General features: G+C 43.0%; 1 protein-coding gene across 2 annotated transcripts in view; it reads left to right on the top strand.

Annotated features, from left to right (window-relative positions):
• The window catches only part of RAPGEF5 (Rap guanine nucleotide exchange factor 5), a 162,258-nt gene that overhangs the window by 96,717 nt on the left and 43,752 nt on the right, over positions 1-21,789 (top strand). For both annotated transcript variants that reach the window (XM_042044310.1, XM_042044311.1), the window contains one exon: positions 238-326. In XM_042044310.1, the coding sequence (XP_041900244.1) occupies positions 238-326 (89 nt within the window). The remainder of the gene's footprint in view (positions 1-237; positions 327-21,789) is intronic.

A 21,789-nucleotide genomic window follows, 5' to 3' on the forward strand; every position in this document is an offset into this window, starting at 1 on the left:
GGCCCCCGCGGGGGGAGCTTAGGGCCGGGCGGCGGCGCGCAGGGAGCGGGGCGCCATGGGCAGCGGCAGGGTGCGGGTGCCCGAGGCGCTGGCGGGCCGCGGCGGGGAGCGGCCGCTGCCCACCTTCGACGTGCCTTACTTCAAGTACATCGACGAGGAGGACGAGGAGGATGAGTGGAGCAGCCGCTCGCAGTCCTCCACCGAGGATGACTCCGGGGACTCTCTGCTTTCCGACAGATACGTGGTCGTGTCGGGGACGCCGGAGAAGATTTTGGAGCATCTCCTCAGCGACCTGCACCTGGAAGCCGCCCAGGACAAAGAGACGGGTAAGGAGCGAGCCTGGCGGGGAGGCGGCGGCGGCCGGGAATGGAGCAGAGGTGCCGGTCCCGGTGCCGGCAGAGCGGGGCGGCGCGGGGATCGCTCCCGGGCACCCGTGGCCGAAAGCCGCTGCCAGCCGGGCGTGCAGCCGGGGCGATGCGGGGAGGAACCCCCGAGTGCGGCGCGGCAGCCGGGAGGTGTCGGAGCGGCACCGGCCCCGGGGCGGGAGCGCCGGCGGTACCGGAGCCTCTCGGCAGCAACTTGAGCCGGTTTACCGTGGCTTTGGCTGCCGCCGGGGTAGCGCAGGCTGCGGCGGGCTTTGTACAGCACCGTCTCTGTGCAGCCAGGGCTGCCATCCTCCGTAGCCTGCAGCTGTTCCTGTGTCTATCCGGATGCTTGCAATACACCTCACCTCCTGGCCAGCTACTCGTTTTGCCACCACCCCAGTACTTTGGCACGTCTCTTTCATAAAAATGGCTTATAAATTTCCTCATAGCCCAGGGCACAGCATATCGCCCAGTGCTCTACTTGTGTGTCTTCAACCAGAGACATTTTATTCCCGCCTAGAGCAATTTTATATGAATTGGGCTACTTGACATGCAGTTTAATTTTCAGCTGGATCTCTTGGCTACATGCACAGCTTGGTGTCACCAAGCGCTCATGGAGTAGTTTATCAGAAGTGCCTGTAACCTGCAATTCCCAGATAGTTTTAATGGAAGTGGCCAGGCTGGTGAAACTTTCGGAGTCCTGAAGAGGAGGGTAGGTGGCTGCCAATGTCACTGTGCATTTGGTCATCCCCAGTAGGGTTAAAATGTGTACTCCTGATGCCTGTATATATCTTTCTCTACAAATGGGATTACTGGGAATAAACACACTTTAATCCTTTTAAATGTCTGGAAATATAAATAACATCTGTGATTTCCAGAGGAATGTCTCAGAATAAGGCATTAGTTTAATGTGGGACAATAGGCATATTCCTAGTGCTGATGTGCCAATGCCCCAAAGAAACACATAGAGTGTCTGCCAGTGATATTATTACAGTGCTCCTAGTGCTGCTTTTGTCTGCCTAGACATTAATATTTAGTGCAGAGAGAGGCTGTGGTTGTTTTCCTTCCACAGATGCACTAGGCTAGCTATGGGTGTAATTTACTTGAACCAGCTCTTAGGCAGTGTAGTGAGAATCCTTCCCTGGCCTTTTAAGGTCAAATATTGGATCCAGAATAAGTTTTCCCATTAATGTTTATCACACACAGATTGGGGAACATCAGCTGCCAGTCTTTATAGTCTGTTTCATCTTATTTTATAAGCTTGCAATCTTGCTGAAAAACAATTATATTTTCACTAGTGATATGCATTATATTTTGGTGTTTGTAAATGCAAAGCACTCCTTACTTAAAGCATTAGATGCTGTATACATCCTCCCATGTATTACCTTTTTTTTTCTCCCTCTTTGCTCTCTCTCCCTCAGATCACAGAGCGGCTGTTCCTAAGCCCGGTCTTTTTGTTATACAGAGGGGGTGGTAAACTGTCCTCAAAGCCAGTGTTAAACCACTACTTGCTTGGTTGTTAGCAGATGGTAAAGTATTTAAAGGTTGATTAGCTTCCCCTCACCTCTGCCTTATCCTAACTCGTTTAGAAAGAAACAATTAGGCTCTGCCCTGTAGCCAGGGTAAACTGGATCCCAGGAACAGAACAAAGTGGCTGTGCCTTCGGTTTTTTGCCATCACAAAGGTGCATGCTAAACCTTGCCCAGCAGCCCTCCACTCCCTCAAGGGCAGTTCCTCAGATACCATTCTCTTCTGACTTTATTAATCTGGAAATACAGAACTTCATCAAAATGAAAGACTTTAGGAGTTATGTTTCCCAGTGGTTTATGAGGGGGATGCCCCATAATGGTTTTTACCAGCTTGTTTTGCAGACTCAGTTGCCTTTGGCATGAGGAAGTATGGGATGTTGACTGTGCATATGTACAGCTTTGTGTGTGTACCTGAAGGCATCCTTCTGCCGTTTGGGTGCTTGGATTTGCTGGGTTTTGTGTATTTTTCTAGTTCAAATCTGGCCCATCTCAGCGAATGATCGAGTTGTGGAGCCCTGCAGGCTTGTGTTTTAGCAGGCATACCTTCGCAGAACATAAAAGGATGATGTTGTTGTACCCAGCTGCTGCTCGTGCTGTCTGTTTGCCAGTTCCAGGCTGACTTCTGTGGCCTCTTGCTTTCCCTGCAGCCCCCAATGCAGTTTCCTTGTTTGTGTCTGTAAAGAACATGAGAAAGGGCTGTTCTTACATTTGTTGGTTCCCGGGGGACTGTTGTTCTGTTTGACCCTTTGCACTGCTTCCCAAGGAGGGGTGCTCTGCGTGTTTTCATTCCCACCCTTCGTATACCAAATCATAACTCCAGCCCTCTATGGTTGTTAACAAAAAAATCCACCATCCTGGGGCTGGTGTGGTCATGGAACACCACCTTTGATAAACACCAACGTGGCTGAATGATGCGCCATGGATTACTCCCAGCCATCCTCCATTTTCTAGCCCAAGCCAGCAGATACTGCTTGCACCTGGGAGCATAAAGCACATTTTGGGGCTGGTCTGGAAAACATTTTCCTGGGGTCCAGCCTGGTCTCCAAGGCTTCCTTCAGCTGCTGCTAAACCTGCAGCAAGACACCTTAAGCACTCAGTTTAATAAACTCTGCTATAATAAAGAGGTGGGGACCCAACCTGAGGAGTTATTCCAGTACCTGTGACATAAAAGAGCACTGTTTTAGCAGCTGAGGATACCTGAAGAGGACAGTGCAATCTGCAAAGCTAGACTAGTCTATTGCTCTGGTTACTTCCATAGACAGGATGTCTGGAAAGCCTGAGGTTTGCAACACTCTTTAGGCTTAACTTACTTTGTAATTGCTTAATGACTGAGGGATTTTTGTGATTACTATGTCAGGGAGTATGTGCAAATTCTTGGGACATCACCTTAAATTTGGGCTTGCCACTAACAAAGGCTTGCCAGCCTTCCATCTCAAAGGGAGGAAGTTTCATCTCACTGAGTTACTATAACCTGTAAGGTACCAACCCCCAAGAAGACCATTCTTGTTTCCTACCATGAGATGGATGGAAATTTTAAATTGCTGCTACAAACAACTTTTCTGAGTCATCTCTAAGGTGGCTGGAATCGCTGGGAAATGTCTGCTGAGTGTGTATGTTACAGTACAGTTTGAGGTTTCAAGAACTGAATAGAGTGATACACTTCAAATATGTCAATATCTAGGTGAAAGGTGCAAGACACACCCCCTGGATTAATCCTCGTCAAGGATGGGGATTTGAACCCTTGATGTAATTTGAAGTAATCTCCAAGAGGCCAAATCTTAGCATCTGAGGATCTCTAATCCCTTCCCATTGACTACACCATTTATTTCAGAATCATTGTTCGTTTATGCAAAATCTTTATTTCTTGGATGTTAGCAGCATTTCCTTCTCTACATATTATCCTGATGTCATCTTTGGAGTGTCCTCCAACTGGTCTCTATTCAAACGTACTGTCTTGCCATGTGGTGGCTGCATTCAATGTTTGGCAGCCTCTGGAATGATGTAGCGATCATCACATCCACTGCTACTACTCCAGGCCTGCCTGGATTGCTCAGACCATTTCCTTCAGTCCAGTGGGTCACCTCTCTCAGGCAGCTTAAGCAGAACATTGTTGAAGTAGAACATAATCTCGCCCATTGCATCTGCTGACAGCACATGTCTTTTACCTCCCTACTAAGGGATTCATTTTAGGGAATGAATAGAGAAGAGATTAATTTGTGAAGGTCTTTGAGAGCAAGAGGCCGAGGGAAAGGGTGATCTGGAGAAAGGAAATAAATGAGGAATAGTATGACTGGAGCAACATGGTGGTGTCAGTATTAACTGATTTATCTTTGTAGTGGACTGGGGGATGGCGTGTGACAAAGGAGGAGGCGTGACAGTTTTGTTAGGCTATTGCAGAAGTTGGGATGGCAAATGATGGAGGGCCTGGAGAAAGATTAAAGGGACAAAAAAAGAGGACAAATCCTCATGACATAGCTAAAAGAGAGGCAGAAAAGTGTAAGTATGGTTTGGATTTCATTGGAGTAGGAAAAGAAAGGAGTAATGACCTTTGTACAATGCTATGTCACCTTATCTGGGACTGTGCATGATCCTTGGATTAGTGGGAACTCTCCCGTCACACAGATGCAGTTTTGTCTTTAGGATCGTAACATAGCACCTAGGAGCAGCCTTCAGACAATGTCTATTTGTCCTAGAAGTGCTGCGTAGTAAGAGTTACTTTTGTTTCACACGTTGTTTCTACACTGCACCGATGACACTGCTGTGATATTGGGCAGTGGCACCCTCTGTGGAATGTACATGACCTTGGAGGAGAATGGTACTATCTTGCATGAACTGGCTGTAGTCAGCTGCTAAATGAAGTTGTGAAAAAGAGATACAGCTCTGCCTTTTCTAGATTGTCTTTTGTTTAATATTCCAAGAAAAAAAGGTCTGGTTTCTTTTAGGTATTTTTTGTTTCTTAGTTAGGAAGGATGTTGTTAGGTCTTTTGCTCACTATGCTTTTCACTAATGATTAAAAGGTGGTGAAAACTGTACTCCTGTGACTGCCACACAGTCAATGGAAGTGTATCTGATGCACGTGGACTGATGTCAACGAGGATAAATATTTGCCCAACACTTTGTGATCCTACCTTCCAGGTTTTAGGATGGAGAGAAAAAAATGCCTGCTAACCCTTCCTCTTAACAGTCCTCCATAATGAAATGTTATCAGTCATAATTTTGAGGGATTTTGTAAACATTCCCCTGAAGTTTTAGGAAGATTTGGTAAAATAAGTGGGCTAAATGCATATTACTGCTGTGCTCATAGGAGGGGAATAAGGGTTTAGCAGAACGCATCAGTGTAAGAATAAGAGAAAAGATAAAAAAATACTAGTATATGTCAGTGTTCAATATGAGAGAACCTGGGGAGGCTCTTGCAGAGGACCATTGCTTTATGAAGTGTGAGTCTAAGCTATATCTAAATTAGACTGTCAGTAGAAGTAGGTTTAGAATAAATCAATAAAATGAATAGTAACAAATCACCAGGATCAGATGTTACTCCCCAAAGACTTCTAAAGGAACTCTGATATGAAATTGCTGAACTCCTAACAGTGGTATGTAATCTATCATATAAAACAGCTTGAGTGGCAGAGGAAGGTGGAAAATGTGATGCCAATTAAAAGAAATGGTTCTATTTGGGGAACATCTGAGTAATAAGGTTGTCATTTTATCAATACATTATTCCAGCATAAACTGTGGCTGCAGTCAGAAGAAGCAGTTCAGCCTTTCCCAACCACTCTTGCCACTGGTCTCTCTGTGCTTCTACAGTCTATTGTGTGATTCTGTAGCAGACCCAAGCAGGGAGCTGCTCCTAGTTGACACTAACCCAGGAAATACTAAATTATTAGTTTTAAGATGGATAGGTCTCTTGATCCACTTAATCTGTCAGTGACACAAAGTTTGCCCCCCTGACACAGGGAGAGGGTGGCAGGGAGTGAGAGGCGTGCAGGTGAGGACAGCAGGGGAGAAGGACTGGTGTCTTCAGCAGCTGGACTTGCTTGCAGGAGTATGTTTAGATGCAAAATTTCAGCGTGAAGTTATGAATTTGTGCTGGGAAATTGGATGGCAGCACAGTAGACACAGAAGGAAGAAATGCATACAGAAACATACGGAGAAGAAGGAAATGTGGGGATTTTTTTTTTTTTGCAGACGGTTCGGATCTTGTGTATCCTGTAGAGTTGTTAAAGGTTTGAAAGAACATGAGGCTATATGTGATCTGGTGTGCCTGTATCTTATATTCATATTTTCAAAATGCTTTTGATAAAGTCCCTTGCCAAAAATCCTGAAAGAAACTTAAAGATCGTTTTGATCAGGAAGGAGATGCTTTTTGGACTGATGATTACTTAAAAGAGAGAAAATGAAAGGAGTAAATTGTCTGTGTTTAAAATGGAGGGAATTTGCCATTGAAGACTGGGTGCTGCTGAGTGTGGGATGAACTCTGAGGCAACAGCGTGTGCTGGTATTATTAAATGGTTGAGGATCTGCTGATAAATAAAGCTATGGTTTCACCTTTGGTGGCCGTGCAAGATTTTATTCTTGTACACCCTATTATCCCCAGATCTGACTGCCTGTTTGAGCTGTTGTGCTAGATCAGGAAGCTGATCCAACTCAAAATTAGTCTCATGAAAGTAGTAAGAATGGGGCAGTGTATAACTGGGAAAATAAGTTGGGAGCAGGCCCCTCAAACCAGCCCTATGGCTGAAGAAAGATGAAAGGGACAAAAATCTGTGTGACTGCAGGATAAAATTGCAGATGGGATCCAAGTTTGAAAAATGCAAAGTAATGTGGTTTCTACCATGGAGAAGAGGAGATTTTCATTATACATATTCAGCAGGGTGCTGACTTGACTATTATCATGCAGAAAATAGGTCTATGGAGGTAGTGTGGATAGTTCTTGGAAATTTTTGTTCAGCATTGGTCAAAAAGACAAGCAGTAGTTAGGTTAATTAGGAAAGAAGCCAAGCAAGAGCTGTAGTTAAAGCATTGTATTACTGTGAAATATGGAATGTATAACATGATTCCTCCTTCTCCCCCAGCTCAGAAAGGTTGAAAATTAAATAAAGGGCAGCAAGGGTGAATAGAATTATAGATTAAATGCATCTAAGAATAAATAGTCTAGGTCTTGTCATCGTAGGAAGGCAACTTTGGCAAAGGAGGTATATGGTGATGTACAAGACTAATAACTGTGTGGGGAAGGTGAGATGTAAAGATTGCTCACTGTTTTTCATAATGAGGCAAGTGCTTTCACTTGTTTCGCTTTTCACATTTCAAAGAGTGAAATAATTTGGTTTATAACTAATAAAGAGAAGTGATTTTCTGATAATGCACAGCTAAACTGAAATTCATTGTCGTGAGTATTCTGTGGAAGCCAAAATTTGGAAGGGTTTAAAAACGAATTAGGCAAAATCCTGTCAAAAACTCAATCACTGGAGTGATGTCAATACAGCTTACCATTTGGAAAGTCTACGCTACCCATTGCTGGAAGATAGATGGGTGTGTCTGAGAAAGAGAGCTCTGTATTCATCTTTTTCTGAGGTTTTTTCCTTCCCTTGGGCATCCTGTGTCAAAGACCTGGTTCTTTTTATTGGGATTTTTGATCTGACCCAGCGTACTGCAGGCAGCATGTTGCCATTTGGAAAGAATTAATCAGAATCTAAGATTATAGTAAGATAGGTAGGACAACTGAGTGAGTTACCAGTTCAGCTGGCAGCAGAGTGGGAGTCATTTTCTGCTGAATGGCTTTGCAAACGGCATGGTGCAACCTGAAGCTGGGACTAGAGGAGCAGGAGCTCTGGGTATAGCATGAAGTTGGGACCCAAGCTGCCAGCAGTGACACTGGCTTCTGCTCAAATGGGAAGGTGTGATATCCTCTGTCCACCTGTACATTGCCATGGTACCCCATCTCCTCTGCTATACTTGGCTTGACCTTGTGCCAAGTAGATTTAGGTATCTTAATAGGATTTTTTTTTTTTTGCTTTGATAGGATTATTTTCTGTCACAGCAGTGCGCTGAATCAGCTTGCAGAAGGAGCACCATGTCTGGGATTCACTACAGGCAGACAGTGTGTCGCATGCTGCAGTGCCAAAGATAATGGGAAATGCCAGTGAGGGGAATATGTCTAAGATGCTCTCTTGTGTCAGGAGCTCACACGGTTTTTTTCTGAGAAATGAGGACATGGAGCCTTGAAAAGGGTTTATTTGTGCTTGGGCACTAAAATTTGTTCGGGCAAACTTTTGGAAAGGCAGAGTCCGGGAATGCTGCTCCTGAATTTTCTCACCATTATAGCCAATGACTGGGAAACTAGAGTCAACATGGGGAGTGATAAACATCCTTATTCATGATCAGGACTCTCTTTGTAGATACAGATGGTGCTTTTTCAGTATTTTGCAAATACTTTAATGCTTACTTAGCAAGTTAGATCCTTTCAGGGAGAGAAAGTACCTGAGGTAGCCATCAGACAAACACATGGTTTCGGTGTGCCCAGGAGCACTGAGGCACATTGTGCACTGCGGGCACCTAAATACATTTTTTTCTACTCAGTCAAAGAATACCTGGTAGAGCCCCAAGTGTTTAATGTTCTGTGTTTGAGTCAAATTTGCAGAAGAAAAAGCTACCCATTCTATATGACAGCCAATTGGGTCATAGTATTCTCAGTTTCTCAGTCTTTTCCCTGTAATTCTGTGATTCATTATTGCCAGTTGTCGCCTTTTGCTATGTGAGAAAGTGATAAGGAGCTGTCATGAAAGCCTAGTGTGAAACCATTTATTATGAAGATGTTCATTGTAGACTGTATCAGGGTTTTTGATGATCCTAGTTGTTTAAGCAGAAAAGAACTGGGAACTGTAGGTCTATCAGGAGAACGTTTTTAGGGGTAAAAATTCTTTTGGCAGTGAAAAAGGCTTTTAAGTCAAAAAAAGCAGAATATGTTAATTTGTTGTACTGCAAAATAGGCTTGGATGATATAAGCATTTTGATGAAGTACCTGGAAGATAAGATGTTATGACACTGGGAATTTGATAAGTTGCTGGAAATGTAACCCTAAGGACATTTAATCAGTTATTTGTAACATCCCTTTTGCTCTCATAACTTTGGATGTCTAGGTGATATAACTGTCAAATCAATGGAGTAAGTATTTCAGATATGTGAAATTATATGGCGTCATATGTATATATATTAACAGATGCATTAAGTAGCTGAGATCATAAAGAGACATGTTTGTATATTTGAAAAGCATTTCTATAGAACTTATTCCAGAATGGTGCTTTTGTTAATTCCTAATTGTCTGGTGGTGCTAAGCCAAGAAGTGTATGGGAGGGATAAAAAATTCTTGGAAGATTTTATAAAAATTGTTGTATTTTAGTGGTTAAAAGAATAGCAGAGGTTGCTTCTTAGTTTCTGCCTTAGTCTGAATCCTTTTCTAATCACTCGAGTGTGTCTGGTCAGTGTCAAATGTAGCAGAAATAACTCGTGTTCCCAGGTCAGAAGGTTGGGACTGAGGGCTACAAAGTCGAAGGGGAAAACAGAGTCACTGCACAGGGATCATGCCAAAGAAATCTCTCTCATCAAGAGACCTGTCATCTTAAATATACACCAGCCACTTGGGTTGCTTCCCTGTCTGGCTTAAATGCTACACAGGAGGTTAAGTCAGTTCTACAGCTGCAGGTCTGGAGATGAAGCAGGCTGAGTCTCTTCTGTTGCAACTAATGTCATATTGCCTCTGGAGAGCCATAAGAGCACCAAACCAAAACAAGTCAACATCAGCTTAGCAAAAAATCATAGCCAAATTCTGAGATGAATCTAAATTGTGCTAACTATTGCTCTCTTCTGTCTACTGGAGATCCATTCCCCTGCAGCAATTTGATCAAACCACCAAGAATGAGATACATGAAGGGAGAGGACAACCTCTGCTGTGGAGGTGACACAGCTTGGGGAGATCACAGTTGGGGAGATCCTCTCAGCCTGCCAGTACAGCACTGTCTTCATATTTTCCCAGAATGTGGCTTACTGGAGCTGACTATAAAACATGTACAGTTATCTAAAAAGTGCTGTTTCTAGTAGATGAAAAGTGAGACCAGATTTGTAACAGAGTAGCGTAAGAGGAATAGCAACAGATGGTGTGTGGGCTGGCAGGTCAGTTAGCTGTGAGAGTAGGAACTGGAACTGCAAAACTGAAATATCTGTGTTGCTGCTTCTTGTAAAGTGTCCACACACCATGTTCCTTCAGCGGGAGCTACAGACCACCCTGTCCTTCAGGAACCTCAAACATGGGGCCCTTCACCACAGGTCTGCTATTTATCGTTCTCACTGCTTAGTATTGTACTCATTTTCTTCCTTCTTAAAGCTTTTTACTATCAAACCCTGATCTGCAAGCTGTTGAAACACTAGACGCTGAGGTACTCTTTTTTTGTGTTTCTCTGATGCCTTGATGGGCTACCTAAAAACAGGGGCTAGACAAAATTAAGAGAATAAAAGCAGTTATAGTTATTGAAGGGCCTTCAAGGTACACTTTGGGCAGTCAAAGTCCTCAGAGAGGCTACACCCAGAATGGACGACCGGGTCACGGGTTTCCATACTTTTATAAGTTTGGTCCATTTGCATATTGGGAGTTAATCCTCCAATTACAATTTCAGGTAATGAAGTCATTACCCCAAGTTTGTTCCCCCCTTAACCCACTTTTTTTTACATATTTCAGGGCCTGAGACAGTAAGGGGTCCTTGAAGTTCAAGCCTAGGCAGGATTTGTTTTGTCTAACCAAAATGGGAGAACAGTAGCTAACAGGCTATATGGAGTTTTACAGTTTCATACTAAAGCATTACAGGATATGAAAAATATAAAAGCTAAAATCCTAAGGCATCAGCTCTTCGATGACACCGAGATTCCCCAGCTGCTGACCTAAGCAGGCGTGTTCATACACTAATGACTCCTGTGTTGCTATTAGCGCTCAGTGCGATGGTTGTTAAGTTGGAAGCTTGTTCTCAGGATACAGTAAAACATTCCTTTCTGAAAGCAGAATCTGCGGTGATATAAAACTCAGAGATGGTGCTCTGAAATTCAGATTTTTTTTTTTTTTTTAAAGAAAAGCTCTTACGGAATGGGGGAATTTTTGTGTAAGAATGCTGAAAACATAAAACTGTATCTTGGCATGCTTACTGTATCTCTGAGTCCAAGAATACAGTTCGGGCACTGTCTTCAGAGTTTGAATTGCAGTGTTTCCAGTGCTCCAAGTTGCTATAATACAATGATTTTCTTGTGAGATTAATATTTTCTGAGGAATATAAAGAGCGCCTTCATTCCCCGCCCACAGGGTGGAAGGATGGATTCGCTGCAGACCTGTGCTTTGAGGTTGTGTATTAAGAATCTGAAAGAAATCTGTTCTTCAAAGCAGCTTTTTTCCCTCTTGTGAACTAAATTTACTCTCATGCTGTTAATTCCTCCTTCCCCCACAATCCTTCTTAACATGCCCTGAGTTCAAACCGTTTAACAGTACTATGGAAGTAGCAGTCTTGGTCTTTTTGTGAGCAAGAGTGGGACAGGTTTTGGCTATAGCCAAACTACAATTATTGTTACTTTACTAAGCTCCCTGTCATGCTCCCTGTTACGGCCATTAGGCGATGCTTGGTTGTGCAGTGTACTGGTGCAGTCCTTTTCTTTCCCACTTTACTGCTTTCTGTAAATCCCTGGGCTCAGAGGTCACCCGGGGAGATTAAGAACAAAAAGCCACAACCCAAGACCTATTTGTGAACCATTAATTGGTATAGATTTCTGCCTATTTCCCAATGGGCATTTTGTGGGCTCTTAAGACCTCCCTTAATAGCTGGGAACCCTGGGCTGCATTACAGCATGGAATGCCTCTGCTTGCTGTGTAGCTGAATAAACACAATTGCTTGAGAGAGTCTGTCTGGGGCATTGGCAAACTGGTGCCAGCACACTCTGGATTACCAGGTGCAGCAGAGCCAGGCTCTGCCCTGCCCTGCCCTAACAGTGGCTGCTGCCTTCTCTAGCGTGTTCAAGGGAAAGGGAGAAAGAGCAGATGTGATAGCAGCTGCTTCAGACCGAATTTGCTGTGTACTGAAAGAGGTTGGCAGGGTGTTCTGCTGTGGTTTGTGATGTTTTGCTAGGTTTTTATTTTAGTGGGCAAGGGAGAAGATTGGCTGTTGAATGTAGGAATAGATGGTTGTAGTAAGAATACTTTTGAGAGAGTGGAGGGGCCTGTCTTAAGAGGAGATAATAGAGCAGAATGCACTGAGCATAAATTCAGAAGCCCTGTGCGTTAACTGCAGTTGGTAAGCTCATAATGCAGACTTTACATTGCTGTTGCTATTTTTAGAGGGTAAGGTTTGATCCAGTTTGATATTACTTGGGGCGTAGAACACCTTTTAGGAGAGTCTATGTAGTTGGCATTGGAGACAGTCCTGCTTTTTTTTGTAGAGTAAATTTTGATCCTTTCAAAGATTGAAATAGGAGTAGAATTACAGCACTTTGACAGCCAAAGGTTTTTCATGAGATGTCAGTTACCCTCATGGAGTATATCTGGCACTGACAGAAAGAGGTTTTCAGAATAGCATCAGTTACTGCAATAAAGTACATTACTTGTCCCGTCTTTTAGACAAGGTGAAAAATACCGATGTGATCTGTAGCTGTGGCAGCAGCTCACACCATTCTCTCCCAAGCCAGGCTGAGATCATGAGATGACCTTGTCTTAGTTCAGAAAGTTTGTGAGATCCTTCTAAAACCAAAATCATACTTCTCTCTCTGAAGTGAAAATGTGATGGCTACAAGGACACTGAGTGTAAAAACATCTTGGGGTGAAAGTTTGGGGAAAACAGATGACTGTAAATAAAGTGGCAGCATTGATGGATCTAATTTTGATGGAAGCTAATAATAAAAAACTTTGGTTTTCTTGCAATGGCATTTGGCATGAATTGTGATTTTATTCCTTTGCTTGAACTTGAGTTTTGATGGAGATATAAATTGCCAGAATGAGAGATGTAATCATGGAGAAATCATGCTGTCTGACTTGGGACTGCTAGAAGCTTTTATATCTCACATTTCATTGCTTTTCAGTTTCTTTCCTTTTTTCTTTTTTCTACACCCTTCATCCCCCTCCTTCCTTCTTTCACTGCCCACAAGGCTCTGTCAATTCCACAAGCAGCCTTTCTTTAACCCTCTTCACATCCATTTCTTGGAATTCAGGGCTGGTTGACCTCTCTCTAGGAACCACTGCAGTTAAAACCAGAAAGCCAGATCCTGGTTTTGTTCTTTCCCAGCCATGAATTCAGAGCCCCAACATCAATACAATAATGAAACCCTTGTTGGATTTCATTCCCTGCCCCATCGGAGCCTTGTCCATAGGATTTTGTTTGTTGATACTGTTAGTAACATCATGGGGGATGCACAGCCACAAGCTGGAAGCAAACAAACAACAGTGAAAAACAACCACAAACAAATAGCATTTGTCAGATCCCCTTTGTCAAAGGGTTTTCATTCAAAGCCTTAAAGCAGCAGTGACCATGTAGCATTGCCCCAAAGTGTGAAACCACCAGGAATGGGCAAATGCAAACATTTTGCCTATTAAGGTGTCTACAGCTTCTCCTCTTATTGTCTGTAGTAGTTAACTGTCTGCGTTGCTGTCTGTACACTTTAACTCTGTAACAGGCAGGTGGAAAATTTCCGTCCTGGTACGTGCCATCAAGCAGTGGCAGGGAGGCTACCACAGGATGATGCACAGACATGTACCCCACTTCCCAGCAGGCAAAATGCCTCCTCCCTTCCACTTCAGCTGTGCAGGCGTTGAACGAGGAGGCTGCATGGGGGCAGCCAGGTGGTTCTTGAGATGGACAAACAGGTGCAGACCTCTGGCCTACTGGAGCCCAGCCTGTTGCAAGGAGGCAGCCCTAGACATGCTGCAGGCTCTTCACTGTTCTGCCCCCTGGACGTCCCTGGAGCAGGGCCAGGGAAGCAAATGGGCACTGTCTGTTCCCTCCTTGCTCTCCTTGTGACTGCACTGTAGGGCTCCTAGGCCACAGCAGCTTGCAAATGCCTTGGAGACTCCATCAGTGCTGGGACTGCTGATGGGCACAGAGCCCTTCCCCATGGCAGTGCGACAGCTGGGGAGCCATTGCCATCATGGGACCTCTGAGGTTTGCTGTGGGCAGGAGCCCCAAAGCACATGCAAGATTTTGGGATGTGATCAGTCGGGAAACCTGGGCATGTTGGACAAGCGAAGCCTAAACCTGTAGACAGGGAAAGATCTCTGCCAGCTGAAACTTGCCTTCTCCCATTGCAAGGAAGGCATTTTCCTGAGGTGTGTGTAGTATCACTGGCTTGAGGGAAATTTTCTTACGGTCTACATCATGATGGCCCATCTCTCCAGGCAAATATATCATGGGCTGCTTGTGCAGCTTATGTAAATATTTTGAACAGGTTTTTTTCTTTGATGTGGGAGTACAGACTGTGTTATTATTAATGAAAATCTAATCTCCCTTCTGGGCTGAGGGTTTTGACATGCAAATGGGCCAGAGGACATTTTATGTTACATCATAGTTTAATGGATAGGAAATTTGTTCAGGGAGTCAAGGTTAGTAAGATGTAATTTGGGAAGTTACAACTATGCTCTTGATTACAAAGAATGTTAAATACTTGATAACAGTTTTCTAAAAGCATCTGGAAAACATGAAAATGCTATCAGCTTTGCAAGAGACTGCTGTACTGGGTTTTCTTGACAAATGGAGAGGATTCAGATCCTCGTGGAGCATATGCTCATGTAGGTCTGGGATGAGGGAGTTTACAGCAAAAGGAAGGAGCAGTTGCCCGAAGTGCTGCTATTTGTAATGTTAGGAAGAAAGGCAGCTCCTCTTCTGAACCCCTGTTACTTAGGGGAGTCCTGGGTGTGCATCAGAGCAGAGAGAGTAGGAAAGTCTGTCTTTAGACCGTACACAAACTGCGTTGAGGTGAATGTCAGAATTTTGTGTCTCCTACTGCAGAGAATGTCAGCTCCGTATGATCAATGGAACAAAAAATTTCAAGTGGGAAGTGAATGCGCCACTTCCCCTGCTAATCTCTGAATCCAGAGATTCACAGCATTTGGCTTGACTATTCATGATCTATTTACTTTTTAAAATTCAGACATAGGCATGTGTGTGACGATTTATTCCTCCTTGTAATTGGATACAGTGATTAAATGAGCTTGCATATTATAGTTCATTGTCCTTCTGGGATGTGGGCTACTGTTTCTTCAGAACAGTAGCTCCTAATGGAATTAATTCCAGCTCCTGTATGTTTACTGTAATCGGTGATGTGTTTCTAAAAACTGATACGGAAAATCACTTTTAAATATATGTTCTTATATATGAAGTATTCATCTAGCTGGAGGGTGGTATGTAATCTTCAGAGTCTTCCTTAAAGATGCTTTGCTACCTTCTCTGACAGGCTCTTTAGGAACAATAAATACATGCTCACTATTTTGTGACCTGAAAGAAACTATACGAAGTGTTAAACCTAGCAGAAGTGTTTATCAGGCTGCAGCCATGGGAAAGTGATTGCAGTCTGAGACTGTCATCACATAATTGATAATTCCCCATGGGCTAACCGGTGGTGATATGGAAAGCATACTGCTTCTTAGTACAAAAAAAAAATAATTTTATAATTGCCTTTAATGACTAATTGAATAAGCAAATCAGTTTAATAAAAAAAAGGAGAAATTATGCTGTTAGCCTATTTAATTTGAAGAGGGCTTGAAAAACTGATAGGCAAAGGCAATTTGCAGTGGGATCACTATCTGACTCAGATTTGATGGTGTTAGCCAAAAGCATCGGTGTTGTCTGCATGGGACAGTGGGTTTGTGTACTTAGCCTTGGCAGGTACCTCCCGCCTCTCCCGAGCCCAGATCTGCCTCCTTTTCTCTATACACTGGAAAAATAAAGCACATTTTGTGAAAACTGTGCTGTCACTTATGGCCTAAAAGAGCTATAGAAATGAAAGATGGCAGCGAGCACTCGTCACAGCCAGGTGCTGAGTGGTGAAACATGGTCATGGAGCAGATGATCCAAGAGGCACCGTTTAATACAGGGGCTTATCTGTTATTGCAGTTTGTGATTGTCACCTTTTTCCTTAACATTGCAGCAGATTCATGTGTGCTTGTGCAGAAGGGTGGGGTTTACCAGTCAGCCGAGGAGATTCCTCTGTGCCCTGTGAAGTCCAGGAGACAGCTGGCTGTATTTATTTATGAAGGGCTAAACATTGAACACTTTCCATGAAATACAGAATGCATCTCTTGCATTAGATGCTTTCCAGTGTGTGCATGAAAAACACAGCATCTCATAAGACTTGGAAAAGAAAGATACAAAGGAAGAAAGCTGCACTATACCAGTCCAAAGTTAGGCCTGTCTGAGAGCTGTGTTTTGCATCTATTTTTTTTTTTTTTTTGTGACTGAGTCAATAAATAGCACTAAAAATCCAAAATAATGGCAAAAGGGAATATAAACCTTTAGAAAATTACCCCACTGTGCTTTCATCTGTAATTGCTTAGTATTTCCACTTTATTTAATTGAAATAAGCAAGGCCATCAAATAAAAACCCCTGAGTAATTATGGTACAGCTGAACCAAGGATCTAATTCTGAACTCCCCAATGAGTGTAAGTAGTTTGAAAATTATCAAAATAAAGGTCTTCTATCTTAAAAGTGTAGCATTGAGATGCTGTGTATTGCAAGCAGCCAAATTGCACACAAACACAGTTCAGCTGCCACAGGAAAATATGCCCATGCAGGTGTTTTAATACTTAGAAGCAGCTGAACTCTGGATAATATCTATTCCTTGTGTCTTACCCCTGTATGATCTTTAAACTGTGCAAGCAAGAAGCTTTGTGATTTCTTTTATTCAGCTGTCAGCACAGGGTTGTACTGACAAACATAATAGCTTGAAGTTTTTAGATGTTCTTAATACATATGCAGACTATGTGCAAGGCATTTTTTTATTGCTGTCTTCCATTAAGTTGTAATAATAGTAAGGAGAAAAGCTGTCTTTAATTACATGTTAACCTGTCACTGGAATGATTTGGGCGTCTCAGTGTAGCAAGTACAAGTTCAGGTCATAATTTAAGGACCTATATCTTATAAATAAGTCTACAATTAGTGTAACAATGTATTTTAACACCACCATCATGAAACTCATCAAATTTTTTTGGAACCCATTCACCACATGGGGAAGCAAAATGCAGCTGCCTGATGAATGTTCTGGTGCTCATTGTTCTGGTTTTATACTGTGAAGCTGTGCTTCACTGCCCTGGGGAGTGGGGAGGAAGACAGGTGTGGAAATGTAAGATGCAGCTATGGCCCTGTTTGGTTTTTGGGTTCTCTTGGATGTCGTGTTCCTTGTGCCACCTGCCTCTGCCGCGTTGCAGGTGTGTTGTTAGACATTGCATAGGTTATTTCGGAGGGGTCTGAGAACTGTTTGCCCATCAGCCTGAAGTATTGTACACCCTGGGCAGAATGCTGGAAGTGGCATCCTCCAGTGCAGCTGTGACATTGCAGTATGCCAATGTCTGTCTGGGTCTCTTCTGGGGTTTGCCAGATATATTCCTCCCTCCCCAGCAGAGCCTGTAACACATCACAGCCATGCAGCACCCTGGCTGGGCCTTTTGCCTCCATATGTCAGAAGATGTTAAGTGAGTCTCTGCTTTTGAGGTTACGTGACAGTGGGCCACAGCTGTGTATGCAAGACCCTAACCTAGTGTGTGCGACCCAATACACCAAAAATATCCCACCACTTGACCTTTCGTGTGCTGGAAGAAATGTGTGGTCTGTTCATTAGTCTAGTGCATGCTATTCCCATCTTGTACAGAGATTTGGACCAAATCAAACAGTTCTTGCTCGGATGAAAATGCCATCATTCCCTTTATAGGCAATTCTGTCAAATCAACAGAAGCCAGGAGTGTTTTGCCAGTGGAGGCTTTGTCGTGCTAGGCTTCCCTGAAGAGATGCTGTGATGTTTACTGCACATGCTCCAGTGCCACATGTTGGGGAGCTTGCCCTGCTTAGCATGTTTATGATAATTTGGCTCCCAGGGGCAAACAAGATACTCCTTATATCTCCTTCCTTGGGCTGAAGCACAAAGAAATTTCCCCTTGCTGCTTTGTAGGGGGGAAAATAATAGATCAAAGCTTCTTGCTAAACACTTTTAAAAATACACAAGTGCGGATCTGTACATTTCTGTTCCCCTAAGGGACCTGTCCCTCTGGTTGTAAGGAAAGCAGTTAGCAGCAGGTGATGGGATAACGCTGCACACTGAAGTCGAGGCATTGTGCCTGACCTGCAGAGCTTTAGGTGGGGCACTACCACGTGTAGTTTGACCTGTCCTTTATCCATGTCATGTACCAGCATGGAATGTATTCTGGTCACTATACTGTACTGGTCATAATCTGCTGGACTAGATGTTGTCCAAATACAGTGGATTTTGAAGTAAAGCCTTCTGGGGCTAATAGTCTCAACTTGAAAATAATGCCAATTAAGAGTTTTTAAATATATATACACAAATATTTATGTTATTTTTGGGTTGTAAACAGAAAATGTGGGCTCATGTTCTCAGAAATGTCACTGAGAAGCAGACTGTTTTAAAGCATCTCGATGATCTAGCGATTAGGAACTCACAATCATTTTTTGAAGATGTGATGATTTTTATGCTTATATACGATATTAGATTTGAAGATTACTGTTTCCTAGGAGTAGATTTTCCAATTCAGCAATGACAAAGACGTGCTGAACATGAAACTTGGTTTTTCTTTAATGCCATGTAAGTGTTGGACAGCAAAGATTAAAAGAATGACGATTAAGTGCATCTTCCTTTGTGTTAACTTTCTGAAAGCTGAATGTCCTATTTTCAGTTTCCCTTTATACTGGAATATGTACTGGACTGGTGGACCAGGCAAAAGTCTCGAGCAGCCTAAAGGCACCTTAGAGCACCCATTTGGTAGGACCAGGCTTCCAGTGGCAGAGGGGAGAGAGGATACAGCCCCTTTTTGTGTACTGGTGTCAGTTCCTGGAGGATGGCTGCATGCTGTGCTGCCACCAGGCAACCAAAAGTCCTGTCCTGCTGGCACCGCTGAGGCAGTGACAGCTGTTGGTGGTACCTGGAACTTGTGTCATTGAGGGGTCGAGCTGGAGACATTGCATCTCCTTGGTTGCCTGGGGAGGAGGGTGATGGCACTGATGCAAAGAAGTTCCTGTGCAAGACAGAAGCAGAAAAGTAGAACCTTGCCTTGTACTTGCTCGTACAACTTTCGCTGAGCCACACCAGTGCCTGGGGTGGCAGGCAATGTGCAAGCTGGAGGTGCAAACCCAGGAGGGCACATCACAGCAGGCTGTGCTCAGGCAGCTGGTCTGCAGGCAGAAGGATGAAAGGGAACCATTAAATCTTTTATCCTCTGTCCTGCTGCTCCAGGCAATCCAGGCCTGGCTGGCTTATTTTAATCAGTCGATGGAAAGAGAGGATGGGTTTTTCTCCTCAAGTACTTTGGGAAATGCCTGATGTGAACAAGGAGTGTCTGCCTTCTGCTTGCATGAGGATTTCACATTTCACATGTGCATTAAAATACCTCCGTATACCGTCAAGTTTCACTGCATGGAAAACTTCAGTGTTTTAGATGCAGCAGTCAAAGGCACTTTTTAAACAAAAAAGTATCAACATCTTAGGGTGACTGCTGTAGGCAACATTTCTAATGCTTCAAAATGTATTAGGTGTAGAGGATTTGTCCAATAATTTCAAGTAGCCCTGGCCATTACAGCTGCACATGAATCACCAGGGCTCCCTCCTACCTGGGGGAAAATAAGAGAGCTTCAGATTTCTATGTGGGAAAATTAGTGTCTCATTAAAGCTGGACAAGTTTGACATTTGCTCTCTGCCTGTGGTTTCAGGGCTTTTTGTCCCTCCAACAAAATAAGAAACTGCTCCAATACATGTGATAGCAGCAACTGGAATGCAACTTTAGGAGGATCTTTGACCTTACCAGACAGAATGTGTTTGATTCATTCTGCAGATGTTAAAATACTGCCAGAAGTTTCTGGGAGATGACCTTAGAAATGATTCCTAGTTCTGACTTTTCTGCTCCAATAAAAAATGTGGTTGTACAAGTTAAATATCTTGCCCTTCTGTATTTTAGTTTTCCAACCTAATGCCAGAAATAAATGTCTTGCTCTTTATTCCTTTGTGCATTGATTTCTCGGTGCCTCGGTGGTTAGGTGACATAACTACTATAATTGTTTTAATACATTAGCAGCAAATTATATATCAATGTTCTTTTTTTTCATTGACCTTTCTTTCTCAACATCATTTTCATTTTTTTGCTTCGTGCTGTGTCCATGGTGGCATAGCACTATTAGAGGATTCGATTTTGAATTAAGGGCTAATCCTTCAAGGTCCTGAGCACCGTTGCCATCGCCTGAATGCAAGGGAGGTCTGGGACCTCTCAGCAGCCTCTCAGACATGAGCAATATCTTCCTAGATCAGATAGCAATTTGCATTTACTGTTTGTACTCAGAAACATCCTGACATTTTTATTAAATTGCTGTGGAATTACAGATTACTGAGAAACTTCTGTCTTTGAAAGAGTTGGCTGCCATCAAATCGTTTTTCCGTTTCTGCAGAACAAGCAATTTTCTGATTACAACTCAATTCTCAGGACCTGTGCTTGCATTGCTGAAAGGTTTCAGTGCATTGCATAGTATTATGTGAACTAAACCACACAAAAAACCTACATGTAGCATTGTCTGCCTTGAGGTGTGTTACAATTTTCTCGTTTTGCAGAAGGGAGGAAGAAGTGTGACAAGAATTTATCAAGGCTACAAGCTTTCAGCACCAAGAGGCTGAAAAAACTTGAAAATGCTTTGCTGTAGCCCTCATTTTGTTTAATTTGAACTAAGTGACTGAATATTTAAAATAGAAAAAAGTACTTATTCCCTATGGAATAGTAAGTAATCAGCATCCATTTTACTCAGGCACAGGGCTCATCTGTCTGTTTGCCCAGCTGTAACCCCATCTCACAGGGCTGCTTTTCTTGATGATTTTGAGAGATGCAAGTCTTAACTATTTCTCATCAGTATGTTGTTGCTAACCCCATCAGTGAATATTTTCTTTTAAAAAAATTATTTCCAACATGTGCTATGAGGTCAGAAGGTGCATTAGTGTTATTGATCCCAGGTTTTCAGTCACAGACAGGAGGATAAAAATTCCAAAGGATTTAGCTGGTCTAGCTGTTGACTTTTTTTCCCCAAATACACTCTGGGGGATGAGCCTCATAAAGCATTAGAGAAAAGTGTCTGGTCCTGCAAGGTAGGGATGCTGCACTGAATGTACATGAGAGCAGAGTTGATGATGATTATTAAATTTGTAATTCTGGCTAATACTGGTAAGTGTATTAACATAAGGGGATGTCAGGAGCTGACCATATGGTCATCTTACCATCTTTGCCATAGTCACAATTGGGAGATGGCATAGCTAAAGGGTTTTAGAATTCATTCTATGTTGTCTAAAATACATTTATTTTTCTCTTCATCTTTGTCTTTCTTGAAAATATCCCCCCTCTTCAAGCACCAAAGAGATTTCATTATCACACAAAAAACCCCTCAGTTTGCATTGATGTTTGAAAAATGCGTGTGAAGCCCCCACTTGTATTTTGTGCTGCTGGAGTTCCTACATGCTGACGACCAATGCATTATACTAAAGTTCTAACATGCTGAGGTTGAAGAAGATATTATGACCTCTTTTTATTTGTTACATTTCTGAAAGCTAAGTTGAGCAGGAAGGACACTTAGTGATTTCCTCTGCTTGGAAAGCAGAGAGTTTGGAGTGTTATATTTTTGGTTTGGTG

Source organism: Corvus kubaryi, unplaced genomic scaffold (genome assembly GCF_017639235.1).
Source record: "Corvus kubaryi isolate FWS band 111438036 unplaced genomic scaffold, C.kubaryi_AGA036_p1.0 37398, whole genome shotgun sequence".
In the NCBI taxonomy this organism is placed as follows: Eukaryota; Metazoa; Chordata; class Aves; order Passeriformes; family Corvidae; genus Corvus; species Corvus kubaryi.